The sequence below is a fragment of the Hippocampus comes genome, unplaced genomic scaffold (assembly GCF_001891065.2).
Source record: "Hippocampus comes isolate QL1 unplaced genomic scaffold, H_comes_QL1_v1.1 scaffold201, whole genome shotgun sequence".
In the NCBI taxonomy this organism is placed as follows: domain Eukaryota; kingdom Metazoa; phylum Chordata; class Actinopteri; order Syngnathiformes; family Syngnathidae; genus Hippocampus; species Hippocampus comes.
Window position 1 is genome coordinate 287414 of NW_017805558.1, and position 14494 is coordinate 301907.

Here is a 14494-nt window from a genome sequence, read left to right on the forward strand (position 1 = left end):
AAAATGGATAGGCAACGCAGTGAAATTTGGACTGATTTCAACTGAATTGATAGTTCAAAGGCAGCGTGTAGACTGTGCAAGGTTAAAATGTCCAATATCAAATTTTAATTTATAATTTGTTGTGTGGTAATCAAAGCTTACTTATGTTGTTTTACTGTAAATATTTAAACACTTATAAATATGCACAATCAGAGATTGGAACTTTTTGTTGACCTTGTTTTGAGATGGGTCTTTGTTTTTGTACTTTGTAATTTATTTTTTTGTAGCACTCCATGTTGTACGCCATGTTGAGTATGTTCAGAAGAATATAAAGCCATATAAATAATAAATATTTGATATACTGTATATTTTTTACATTCGTAATTCATTTTACACATAATTTTACATTATTTTTGGGAGTAAACTAATTTAAGCAACAAAAAAACTGAGGAGCCATTTGGGAGCCGAAAGTGCCGGCTCTTTTTAGTGAGCCGAGCCAAAAGAACCGGCTCTCTAAAAAGAGCCGGAATTCCCATCACTAATGGCCATCGAGGACTTCGAAGCGTCCCGTGGCTGCCTTAAAAGTTCATTGCATGCAAGGAAGTATTTGTTAATGTTAGATTCAGACGAGGATGGACGTTGCATTGCTAAAAGGGCTACAAAACGGACCATTGGATGTCAAGCAGCTAAGACAAGAAGAGCTCTGATGCTGGAAGAGAGGGTAAAAGTGATCAAAATGAGAGACGAAGCAAGCAAAATAAAAGACATTATCCAAGAAATTGATGTAAGTGAAAGTGAATGCTGATCGTAAATTTCGCAATTTCTTTCCCTTTTTTTCTTTCTACACTGACAATATGAAGTGTCAAATAAGTGTGTGCTTATACTTAAGCACTATTGGAATAAAAATAGAGTACACATACCTTTGTGTGTGCGTGTACACATACGTTTGTGTGTGGGTGTGTGTGTGCTTACATCTGAGATCAAATTTGTTGCAGTGAAAAGCCCCTGTTGTGAAAAATTTCTTGCTGCAAACATGATTTCGTTGTAGAGGAGTTTCACTGTACAAGCTAAAGTTGAAAGTAAACAAGAAGCTGTAGTGTCCATAGGTAACCTAATGTTATCATGAAACACAGGAATTAAGTGCTTATGTGATTGAGTACACTTTAGAGAGAAGTTTGACTGGAACCGAGTTAACAGCAAAATGGCAGGCAATAAGTTTGGAGAGAAAATTATTTAAAAAAAATATTACGCACATAGATAAACAGGTCCTTTGATGGATAATGTTAAGGCTATGCGGAATAAAGCGGCTGAGCAGATTAAAAGTATATTAACATTGAGGATAAGCAGTTCAGAAAATTGATGGATGGATATACTGTAGTATAATTATTCCATATAATATCTCTAATGTGATATGTTTTCACAGCGACCCTGTAAACTCATGCGCATCAACTCTAGTCAATTTTAAAAGGTGACAACGAACAAAAGTGCACAAAGTTAATGTGTTTTGTTCACACATCTTTCCTTCCATTTTCAACACCGCTTATCGTGAAGAGCGCTGCGGGGGTTGCTGGAGCCTGTCCGAGCTGACTTTGGCCAAAAGGAGCGGTAAGCCCTGAACTCGTCACCAGCTAGTCACAGGGCACATATTGAGACAGACAACCTCATTCATGCATCTACACACACTACAGTAATTAGATTTGGGAAACAGACTGGCACCAGAAAGAAGGTATGTTGTTTTTAAATCTGATGATTATACAGGTTTACAACCGCATTTCAGCATATTCCAGCTGTTATTTTCACATTTCACTCATGGAAACGTTAGTTTGAAAAAAAATATATACATTTTGAATTTATGTGCAGATAATCAAGTTTTGTTTTTCTTTTCAATTTTAGAGATGTCATTTATTTAAGTAATGTACTTTTTGTTGTACTATCACTGAAAAAATGTTTTTTTACTATCACTGAAAAGATGATTTTTTTTCACCCCCCCCCACACACACACACACACACACAGTGACTTGGGACTTGCTTGAGGTTCGAGGGTTACAACTTCAGACTTACTTGTGACTTCTTCCCACCTGTGCTCATTTGATGCAGGTCTGTTTAATGTCGCTTCAAAATACAGTGAGAAAAGGTAAGCAGTCCGAGTGTGTTGCATGAATACAGTAATTTTTTCATAGAATACATTGCCTCCAACTGCTTCAGTGAACACATCGGCTCTAAATTGTGGCATTAGTCTTCAAATGAATATTCACAGAGCCAGCCAGGTTTCCATTATCTGGTTAGGCAGAACATAACTTATAGCCAACTTTAAGTAGCCAAAAACTTTGAGTAACGATCTGCACACATGAATCAGTATTTCTGTTGACTATGAAGCATTTTAGTTCTTTTTTTTTTCTTCTGTATTTATGTTATGCTTTTAGATTACTCTTGATTCTAAACTGCTCCTGATGATGTATGGGACATGGGTATGTAATGCGTTTTAGTTTGGTATTAATGGTTTTTATAGTTGCAATGTGAAAATGCAGGTACAGTACTGTATTTTGAAGTGGACTAAGTCAGGAAAATCCCCACCTAAGAATAAGGTACCAAATCCACAACCCTCTGCAGGCTGTCAGGTGCATGCCAAAGGAACATTTAGCATCATAACCCCTACCAGTAACACCATTTTCGACAATTTTAGGCCTGAATAAATTTGTAAAATGATTTAATAGATACTGTGGGCACATGGTCAAATGAGCTAAATCACAGAGAAAAGCACCCCAGTTTCCATTCTATTCAATAGATTAGATTTTGACTTGGAAAACCAATATAACCGAAGTTAAAAAACATAATTATTGAAGAAAAAAAAAACATGGAAACAGCAAGAACCTGGGCTGGACAGAGGAAGACTCTCCAGGACATAAACACTGATGCACACAACATTGTGGAACAACCACACACCAGAGGCTAATGGAATGCTAATTCTTGTTTAAGAGGCTCCCTCTTTATAAAGTCAGACCATCAGCAATGCTGTGCATTTAACTCCTCTGCAATATGTGGTAACATGAGATTGAGGCTTACCGCTGCTTTTTTTAATCAAGGTGTAAATGGGCTTGGCAGTATGAACGATCAGTAATTACTATACACGAAAGACCTGTTTTTACCTTCCTATGGGTAAAAGGAGGAGGTGCCTATTTGGGATGTGGTATTTATTTACTCCGAGTGGATGACGCACTTGGCATCAATGAGAGTGGAGGTCATTATTGAGAAATCATGAAATCAAAACGAGCGTCTACCTGTCCGTGATGTCGCATGTGTCAAAGTGAAGGTGATTAAAGTTTCCCAGCATGCCTTGCTGCACGTGGCTGAGGTTCACTTGCTGGCCGTTAATGGAGATGAGCTGCATGCATCCCTGGAAGGCCGGGGATGGACAGTCACCAGTGGGACATCCTGGAAGGAAATGACACCATGTAGTCTACTTCAGAGTTTTACTAGTGCTAAAGATATGTTCACCATGATGACACATGTACCACTAGGAGGTGGAAGAAGCAATCTCTGTGTCATTTCACACATTTGATTGGGAAAAGGGGTGAACTGACTTGAATGCTTTTCGCCTTCTTCTCTACCATGTTAGTTTGAATGTGTTACGTTTCAGATAAACATTAGATGTGATACAAGGTAAATTAGTTGGAAGGGAGGCTTTACATTTCCACAACAAACTAGATTAAAAAATAGATGTGGCGGAAATTGAAACACTGTAATTAACGTGATCATTGAGAAACTTGGTAACTCGTTTTTTCTGTCGCTGAGATTAATGGTGCAAATGCTCCTTTCCTGATAAAACAGATACTACGCTGTAGCGCTGACGTTAGCTAGAAGGCTGGCTGGTACGTTTTGATAAATAATTCTGCGTCAACCAAACATTTTATAGGTAGCTATGAGAAAATGTCGTCCGGAAACCCGATGTTGAAGGTTTTTAGTTTGGAATCTCTGTTACAGTCAGCATTTCCCTTGGATTTTGGTATATTCGTGTTTCTTTCAGGTCTTGATGTGTTATGCATTATTCTGGCAAAGCCTGGTTCAAACTCACCATTGCCAAACAATTTTTTCAGGTTTTGTTGCTATACTACTTGACATCCAGTGAGCTTACCATTGTTTGGGGTTTTTTTTTTTTTTTTTTGGTCATACATAATTTTTGTGACATAATGCCCAAGTGCTCATCTATGTACCAGCTAACTTTTTTGCAGTCACCTGCAAAAAAGTTCTCCTTCCTTTCTAGTGAAACCTGATGAAGTGGTAAGAAAGTTTGTTCATTTCAAATAAACTTCCAAAGGAAATAGTGCTCTGCTTTCACTGGATTCATTTGTTTTGCCGTTTGGCAGTCGGATTACTGTATCTTCTTTGGAAAGTTTACCGGTATATGACATCCGCTCGATTTAGCCTATCCAGCCACAAATTCGATGGATTGATTTTTGTTTATTTATTAATTTATTTAAGAAATCAGAAATAACCAAATTTGGGGATTATCTGGTGATTCAACCCCAAACATGTTTTTGTCCTTGTTTTCAGTTCAGGTCACTGTTAGTCACTCGCATTCTGCTACTCAGAAGTACCCTGAAAGCTATTGTTTACAAACATTTTGAAAAGGTCTTTGCAGTGGGAAAAAAAGATTCATACACACCGACCTCCAAAATAAAAGTTTCCTCTCGATTCCAGCGCCGCTGACAGTTCGATCTCCGATGGCAACTCCCTATCCACTGTCAGACGGATGAGGAAATTGCTTGTCTCCAGACTCACAGAATGCCACAATCCATCATTGACTGTGTAATCTGCAAGAGAACCAATGAGATGGCAGAGTTATTTGTTCTGCCTTTCTGCTCCATGCGCTCCTCAAGGCGGCAACAAGTACACAGCAATTGATGTTGTTTTCAGGGCAGTCTTTTACAAGCTGATTAAATTCTGTTTGCGTGTCACCTTTGTGCTCACCTGGAGAGACCTCTGACTTGTGCCCAGAGGCATGCAGGGTCAGCTGCAGCCGGCCATTGTGGATGTGGAGCTGTGCTCTCTGGGGCCTTGGGCCGAGTGTCGCAGACAGCAGCAGCCCCGCGGCATTCCACGTGCGGAAGTGGAAGCGGGCGGAGAAGTCCCCCATGGCAGACGCCCCCGCCGCTACTGACGGAAGTGTCAGGAAGCTGCTGTTGGCGCTCAGGAAGGTACAAGCCGCCAGCTGGGGCTGCGAGCACGAGAAGGTCACGTTGCCCTAGAGTGTGACACAGGCTCCAATTTACACCTCTTTTTAGGACACGGTGTCTCATGTGAGATTGAATTCTGTATGGAAATCAAGTTGACATGCTCGGGCACAGAACATATGGCTAAAGAACCGCCGGTGAAACCTTTCTCTCACCCAGACCAAAATAATTAAACTCCAACTGTTTCAGTGAATCAGCTTGTAAGGCTTTGACACAACATCTGACACATTTAAAACATCATAAATCTAAGACTTTTTTGTGAAACACTCACACAGTATTCCCATTTGTGAAGTCAGTTGGATTTCTCTCACTCACCAAATAATTAAACTCCAACCACGGCAGTGCATCAGCAGACAGTTGTACGCCTTTGATTAAAACAATCAATCTAAGACTTTTTGTGGAATACAGTATTATTATTCCCGTTTGTGAAGTCTGGTGTATACATGGCTTATTCTCACCTGGACTGAAATAATTCAATTCCAGTCATTACATCGCATCAAGTTGTTGAGTTGTAGAGATACAAAATGAGGACATTTTGAAAATATCATAAATTTGCGACTTTTTCTGTGGAATATTCCTGTTCCCATTTAGGAAGTTTGTCGGATGTATGAAAGATACACAGGCTTTTCATTGCATGCTACTGCACATAGGGATAGAAGCAGCACCCAGTAGCCAGGCTAACCATCTATATACCTCTGAATAAATCTCTTTACATTCAAAATTGGTAAGGGGAAAAAAAATAATAAAATAAAAAATTAAACAAAACATGGACTCAAGTTTTTTGTTGTAGCACTGCACCCCATGCCCCGGGTTGGTAAATGGTTGGTGGTCCGCAAAGGTTATTGATTTATACTGTATCAACCAGTCTGCCATGGAGAAAAGGTTGGAGATCACCGCGCTGGATAGTTAACGTGTAAACATTTGCTTGAAACAATATCAATATTTTCAAACAAAGCAGGGCAAAAACTATTCATCTAAAATTTTGTTAGGCTTCTAAAGTGCCGTTTTCCCCTCAGGAAATGTGTACAGGCACATCTTGTTTTACAGCAAGATGAAAGGGTCTGATCTACACTTACTCATTTCTCAAGGCTCTGGAGTGGTACATCATACAGTAAAATTAAATGTAATAGCTTTATGAACACTTCGTTTTTCAAAGTAATTGTCCATCAAGACAGACCATTATTATCTTTCGAAAGGCAGACGTTCTGACACAGCTCTTGTCCTGGAATCTCTTCACTCATCCTGAGTTAATTGGGATTGCTAATTCAACTCTGATTGCGTCTTGCTAACACCGTCTCTTTGAGAGCTTTCACAACTCCAGATGATTTGGCAAGATGGTCCATCCAGGCCAGCCTCACACATCCACAACACTCATGTCATTCCCAGGAGGTGCTAATTGGAGCCAAAAATCAATATCCTCCAAGGTGGGGTGAAAAAATATCTGGCAAATAATGTCAAGGCAAGGAGTGGCCTTGACAGATGTGAAATCGCCAGCCTTATCTGGCTAAGAGAGCAGAACACAACAAACAAACTAGCCCTTGAATATTCACAAATTCACAAAAAGACTGAAGTCTAATGAAACCACTCGCTATGTGCAGCCACATTGACATAGCAAAACAGGAAAGAGTAGAACACATTTCACATTACACAAAAGTAAGAAACTGATTTCCACAACACATTATGACATTTATATTTTGGTGAGGATCTGGATAAAGATGCATAAATGTGTGTTTACTATCACAGTGGTTTTGGTGGTTGCAGCCTGAATCATAATAGCCCTCTCTGTTAATGAACCTGGAAGTTGTCTAATACCTCATAAACAGATGGACATCATTTCTGCATCGGAGTGACATTCAAATTATAATTCATTCGTGGTTGGTGAACAAGTGCATACTGGGGGAAGCATCTATTTGTAAAACACAACACATTTTTGATATCATGCAGGGAAATGAGTCAAATGGGAGAGACAAACGTCATGTCGTTCCCCGGAGCATAAACATGGCCACACACAACACTTGTGGAGCAACAACGTCAGTCAACTTAAATGGGAGCCATCATTAAAGAAGCCGTCCCCACGTAATGTAAGATCATCTGTAATATGCAGGGAAGTTGTTAAAAGCACGATGTAAGTCTTCGGACTTCGGATTTCAGAGACATTTTCCCATGCCTGCTGCTGTTGTGGTTAATTGGCCCATCAGAACACTCTCTAATGACCGTGAATGAACAATAACATCTATAAACAGGGAAAATTACACTTATCTATTTTAATTTGTTTATTTATTTATTTTTTTCGAAGCAAAATAAGGATGCTTCAATTTATGGAGGGGCATTCATAGGTTCCCTGCTGGCCAGTCGTTGAGCACCAAAGCACATAACATTCATTGTCTGTCCTTAGTGCCTTCTCCGGCCAACCTGTTTGCTTTAGCCAGTGCGTCTTCACCCCGTGTCACTCTTGGTTGGTTTTAAAAAAGCTTCATCCAATATTCACCTGTGAGTAAACCTCTTTTGCATATTTATTTAACTGTCATCACATGAATCTCATATGTACTCCGATCTCCTCTTCGGACAGGCATGTCCAGCTCCGGTCCTCGAGAGCCACTGTCGTGCCTATTTTAGATGTGTTGCTCCTGCAACACAATTCATCAGCAAGCTGTGAAGAAGCCTGAAAATGATCCGAATCATTTGAATCAGGTGTGTTGCCGGAGGGATGTATCTAAAACATATACAGGGTCTGACCAAGTTTGGACACACCTGTCTTTGGAGCACCAGCCACTACTTGGTTCCCGCTGCGTCTCAAGGATTCTCCTCTCAAAGTTTTGGACAATAAGAGTTGCTTTAACTGGAGCGCCACGAAATATCAGCAGGGGGACCACAAAAGGTTACCAAGCTGGGAATTTGTTGACCTTATCCTCAGTATGTCTTGGAGCTTCCTCTGGTCCCCAGGTATATGCCCAAGACACCCCACCAGAGAGTCAACTGGGTTACTAAGCCACTTCATCTGGCTCTTTCCAATGGAGAGGATCGATGGCTCTCCTCTCCTGCCCCTCCCATATGACCAAACTGGTAACCCTGTGGAAGAAACTCATTTAGCCTGCTTATATTTGTGATCTTGTGCTTTCAGTCATGGCCAACAGCTCATAATGATAAGGTGAAGGTGGGAATGACGCTCAACCATTCAATAAAAAGCTTTGACTTTTGGGTCAGCTCTTTTTTCACCATTCCAGATTGATACAGAGTCCACATCACTGTAGACACTTAACCAATTCACCTGTCAATCACCAGTTTCATCCTTCCATCATTTGTGAAAAAAAAAAAATCCAAAGATACTCCCCCTCCTCCATTTGGGGCAGGATCTCATACCTGACCTGGAGACTGCACTCTTTTTCCAAATACTGGTAAGAACTATAACCTCAGATTTGGACGTGCTGATTCTCATCCCAACAAAGGGCATCATCTACACTCTTTTAATAGTGGACCCCAAATACTCGCGGTTCGGCACCCGCAGATTCACCTGTTCGCATTGTTTTCCATTTTTATTTTTAATTGTTCATTTATTTATGGATTTATTTGAGCGAAATGAAAAGAAAATGCATGTTGGTGGTTCACCAGTGTTTTTTCACAAAATTGTGGAATTAAAAAAAAAAAACATTAGGTTCTACAGCTGGACGCTTTTTTGTTGACAAGCGGCACCTAGGTTGTATTCTGACTGACAAGTGCTTCCATAAAAGTCACATCTGAATGACATTCGTAAAACCCTCATACGATTACATGAAAAGTTTCACAGAGGTGACTCTAAAATCCCTCAAGAAGTGACAAAAATCATTTATCGACCATGGAGCCAAATGAGCAAAATTTAAACCGGGGTTCAACCCTGCACGGTGGAGGCATCATGTCCGGGACGGGTGACCGGCAGCAGTGGAGCAGGCCGAGGCCTTATCGGCGCCCGCAGGGCAGTGCAGAGGAGAGCAGAGCAATCACAGCTCCTTGACTCGCAATGAGATTCCCCTCCATCAACCCCAGGGAGATTGTCCCATTGAAATTCCATTAGAGCTCCCATCATAGCAGCTGCTCTCTCTCTCTCTCTCTCTCTCTCTCTCTCTCTCTCTCTCTCTCTCTCTCTCTCTCTCCCTGCTTTTGTTGTCAGTAAAGGACTTTTAATGCCCCAATCACACTTTAAACGCCGGGGGTTTGCTTGGGCGAGATGTTGTGTGAAGGTTTTCAGGGTTCCCGTCTGATTATCGGACCCTCCAAATCGCTTCATCGCCTTGGAAATGATGGCCACTTTACAGATTCCTCCACCCAATTTTCTCCCCCAGAATTCTTTAAATGCAAAATTCTCACAGAGACATCACAAATCTATGCATGGCTAATCGGTTTATGTGAAAGATTCTGGGTGGATCAATCAACAAAAGTGTTTTCAACTACCTCAGACAACAAGTATGAGGTTTGTTCATAAATCTTTCATCTCTGACGGCCAACCATCAAAGAACATATATTCAATTATTTTTTTAAAAAAGTTTCAATAATGGGGAAGAGTAAGAAGTTGATGCTATTGCATATATAAAAACAGCTTCTGATGAAAGCGCTCAAAAATCCTTTGTCGAACAAATCGGTCAAAATCAATATTAATTTGGATCTTATTGATCTGGTTTAGCAGCAAGGAGTCATTCCTAAGCTACAACAAGGGGTCCTCCTTTTTTATGAATTTAAGAGGTACAATACAATACAATATACAATACATCTTAACTTAAATTTCTTTAGTTCCAAGGGCGGAACATGGTCATGTAGGTTGTAGAACATGCATCATCATTCATTCCCCAATTAATATATATTTAACTAATGACTACGAATATCACGTTTTATTGTATTCCAACTATATTTGCTGATTTTCACATGGGATTAAAAGGAATAATAATTAAAAAAAAAAGCATTCTAAACTGCCTGAAAATGAAGTAAGTATTTGAGAAAATAAAGGAAATGTTTGAAGTGTGAACATTTTAATTTACCGCTGAGTGGGCAGCAAAAATATTCATTTTCAAACAACCCTTATTACGTTAACAATGAAACTTACTTTGTCGTTTTATCCCTGCCTCAAACAATTTTCTCCATTTGTAGCATCACTGCTTGGAGTAAAATGTTTGAGTGGGAGGAATTACAGATCACATGATTGGTCCATCGTGTATTTCCTTAATATTGTCATGAGTGGAAAAGCTGTGCAGTTTGAAATGAGTAACATTTCTCAACCAGACAGAATCTGCAAACAGATCAAGACCTGCATACCTCTAAAGGCTAGGGTGCTTTAAATCAATGTGACGCTTCAGGTTAGCTGATGATGTAACTGAAGTCCACATTTGCTTCTTGAAACCGGGCGGGCAAACCTTACACAAAAATGTCAGGATAAAAAAAAAAAAAAATCCTGAATTCCCATAAAATCCTGACCTTCTCATAAAATCCTTGAACATTATTGTAGGACTGCGATTGGCTGGCAACCAATTCTGGGATAGGCTCCAGTATGCCCGTGACCCCTGTGTGGTTAAGTGGATTAGAAAATGGATGGATGGATTATTGTGGGACGATACTTTATTGTTTGCCGAGACAAACAATAAGGATGAGTTTATGAAATTGTTTTCATTGAACAGACGCAACACTAGCGCGTACTGTGGTTGGCCCTGTATGCAGATCTGCTTTTTCATGCTGAAAAGAATTAGTTTAAATGTGAAAGAAGGTTGAATAGTACACACCAAAATGTTTTTCAAAAAGAAAATCCCAAACTTACCACACTGTGTATCTGTGGCTTGCGTCGTTTGGCCAGGTCTATGATATTCATGCCATTGTAGTACAGGTTCTCCATGCATCCATGGAAGTTCTTCCTGAGGAACGTGCCAGGTTTTCCAGGAAGTGGGATTCCACCGAAGCTCAGCTGTGACAAAAATAAAGGAAATGCTAATTTATTTAAGATATTCATACCTGAGGAGCAGTGGGTATAATCAGACAAAAACCACGCACGCATGAAGAGAACATGCAAATCCAAAGTTGGGCTGTCTGAGTGGTGAAAGTAGTGCGAGTAACTCTACCACTATGACCAGCCAGGGTTCAAAGGTTCAATGCAAGAGGTGACGGTGCTCAGACTCATCCCAGTTCTCAATTTTAAGCTTGGTTTTTGTAGTTATTACAAGTCACTTTCCTTAAAAAGAACACTCGGAATGGTATTCCAAGGATGAAACTGAGAGCTCTGACCTCAACCCATCCAAACTCATATCTCTGAGACCGTGGAATGCAAGCCAAGCTCACTTTCATGATGCCGCTCCCTGCAAAACAAATCCGACAACCGTTTGGGAAACGTTTTCCGGGAAGGCTGTGCCTGTTCCAGCGTCTGATTATTAATGGGATGGAGTATGCGGTCATTAAAAGGTAAGGTTTTCAGGAATTGAGCCATTACTTATGCCCGCCAGTTCTTGCACGACGCGCACGGTTGAAACGTCTCTTTTTAACAGTTGAGATTTCATCAGCTCCGGCCCGCTAATTAATGCTAGCTGCATGAGCTGAAAGCATTATGTCCGGCTGACTACTTTTAAAAGGAGGAAGCTTTAAAGGGATCCTGAATATGCACTTGGCAGCATGCATAATGCAGAAGGAGCACGGAGGTGTTGAATCCATACTTTATACATTTCCTCTGCTATTAAATGTTGGGCTTTTTTTTTTTTTCCCTCTGCGGTGCTAAAGAGGGAAGACTTCAACCACTTTTCACATGCGTGGTGTTACCAGTGCTCTGCTTGCGGGATAAATGCATCAAGTGCACTCCATTTTACAAACCGATTCGGACCACTTGATGCTAATTTGCTCACCTCATAGTCCACCTCCAGCGAGTAGGCCTCCCCTTGGGTTTGGAAGTGGTGTGTGTGGGCGTCCACTGTGAGGTTGACGTGCTTGTTGAAGCGCTCCACGTGCACCGCGTGCCAATGCTGGTCGTCCAAAAGACTGCCCACCGTAACGGCAATGCGGGGGGCGCTCAAACTTGGTCGGCTGTCGTCTGAAAAAACAGCAGGGGGTGTGGGGTTGATAGATTGATTATTTTTAGTTATGTGTGTATGTTGTGTTATATAAGTCGAAAGTGTGTCCGTGACACCAACTCAAAAGCTGTAATTTGGCCATTAGGTAATGTAAAAAAAGATTTGTTGTTTTAATGACCTTTTTTCACAGAAGTAAATAGTGGGACATACTGGCATTGTTAATTCGGGTAACAAATAAATGTTTTTTTTACACAGAGAACTCCCTGCGGTGCTACACTTTTATACAATAGTTTTTTTTTTGGTTTTGTTTTTGTTTTTTTGCCTTCATACTATTTCATTTCTTAATTGTGTGTTCACCCCAGTATGTACAGTATACTCTACTTATGGTGTGCACTGGACTGCAGTTGATGTTTAAGCACTTGGGTTTTGGAACAGGCAGGATGGCAACTAGTTGGAGTGATACGGCTTCCTGACTTCTGTGCCCCACGATCCACCCTAACCCAACCCAAGCTGAATAAACGGCAAATTACATTGACAAAGTGTCGTCCAGTGGTGAGCACGTCGACCTCACAGTGCAGAGGTCGTGGCTTTGATCCCGCTGCACACAAACTGCACACAGGAAGGCTCATGTTGTTGACAAAATATCAAAATTGTCACTGAACAACGTTTATTCCCTCTCTTACTTTGAATTGACCTCGTTGGTACCTTTTTCTCAAATACTTTTTTTAGGTTGTGATTTACCCGACATGTTTCGGTGGAAGTCTTTCGCCTTCTTCAGAGTGTCACATGGCCAGACTTCCACCGAAGGTATATAACAGGTAAATAACCTTCGAAAAAAAAAACCCCAAAGCAAAACTGTTTGAGATAAAGGAACCAACAAGTTCAAATATCAAAATTATAATGTAGCAATACTGTCTGTTTGTGATCAAGGAAAATAGCATATATACTTATCGTTTATTCAATTGTACTTCCATCTACGAACATCATCGTGGGTTTTTTTTTTTTTTTTTGTGTGTGTGTGTATCCTAAAAAAATGTTCACTTGACAAATTGGCTTTTCATTGGACTTTAAAACCAACCTGGACATATCGATTCTCCATCTATCCAATTTTGACTCTGCTTGTGTGAGTTGGAGCCTGTCCCAGGTGGGCAAAACTGTTTGCCAGCCAACTGCAGTATATAACGAATAATAATAATTAAAAAAAAAAATAAACAAAAAAAAAATTATCGATAGACTCTGTCTATCTATTGGCGGGAGGTGAGTTTTGGACTTTGGCTTTCAGTGGGTATTTAGTGGTTTAATCCACCTCTTAATAATACCATGACGTCACAATATGTCCAAAAAAAAAACAAAAAAAAAAACTATATAACTTTGGCTGTGTTCCACTGCAGAACCTGTTACTAAACTGTTCCTGAAATCACCTTTGCAGATTCTGGGATGATTGTCTGTATAGTGTCCCTCGCAAGGACTCTCACCTGCATGCATCGATAGAAAAGAGGCCGGTGTGTGGCATTAAAGAAGAGCATTTCACATATTTGAGGGTATTACCAAAAAAAGAAACAACAACAAAAAAAAAAAACAGTTACATTTATCTTGCAATATAGAACATCAAGAACTCCAAGCCTCTATATTACAATAGAGTACTTCACAATCAATTTGAAAAAAAATGAAACTTTAAATTAATAAATAAATACCAGCGTGCACCCCAGAGTTTCTAAAGCTTCTACCATACATAACGCCTCAGAAATTGCCCCCCAAAATCTGGATTGAAAACAAACCACTCTGCAAAGAAAAGAAAAATGGGCTACTGGAACAAAGCGGAGATGGGCGAGATGCGAAAACATGGCTCTGTTGGAATTCTACTACTCAAGAAACCCTCGTCATAGGGGTTACATGCAGAGAATGTGGGCTGAATGGTTACTTCGAAACCCAGAGTCACGGTTGACCATGAAACAACTAGTAGCTCAGTGTTCCAACATCCACAAATGTCAATTGCTGTCACAATTAGAAATTGATGAGGTACAATGCAGATTCCATGGTGAAGGGCCCCAGGCTGCCAGATCAGAGGAGGAGGTCAGATCAGAGATTGGGAGACAAGCCCCAATGAATGAAGATGCTGAGATTGGGAGGCCAGCCCCAATGAATGAAATGCTGAGCGAGGCAGCAACTGACCTGAAAGATAAGATCATGGCGAGAATGAAGGCTGGGCAACCTAGAAACCGATTACAACGACGATGTGAAGTACCACCTGAAAGCTTCATGGAAAGTGTGAAT

The 14494-nt window shown here is 40.4% G+C and overlaps 1 protein-coding gene across 1 annotated transcript in view; it reads right to left on the minus strand.

The window, feature by feature from the left end:
• LOC109521805 (contactin associated protein family member 5) overlaps positions 1-14494 on the minus strand; it is a 212063-nt gene that overhangs the window by 90443 nt on the left and 107126 nt on the right. The window contains exons 6-10 of the mRNA XM_019879860.1: positions 12056-12240; positions 10987-11130; positions 4948-5221; positions 4647-4790; positions 3258-3411 (exon numbers count right to left, since the gene is read on the minus strand). Coding sequence (XP_019735419.1) covers positions 3258-3411; positions 4647-4790; positions 4948-5221; positions 10987-11130; positions 12056-12240 — 901 coding nt within the window. The remainder of the gene's footprint in view (positions 1-3257; positions 3412-4646; positions 4791-4947; positions 5222-10986; positions 11131-12055; positions 12241-14494) is intronic.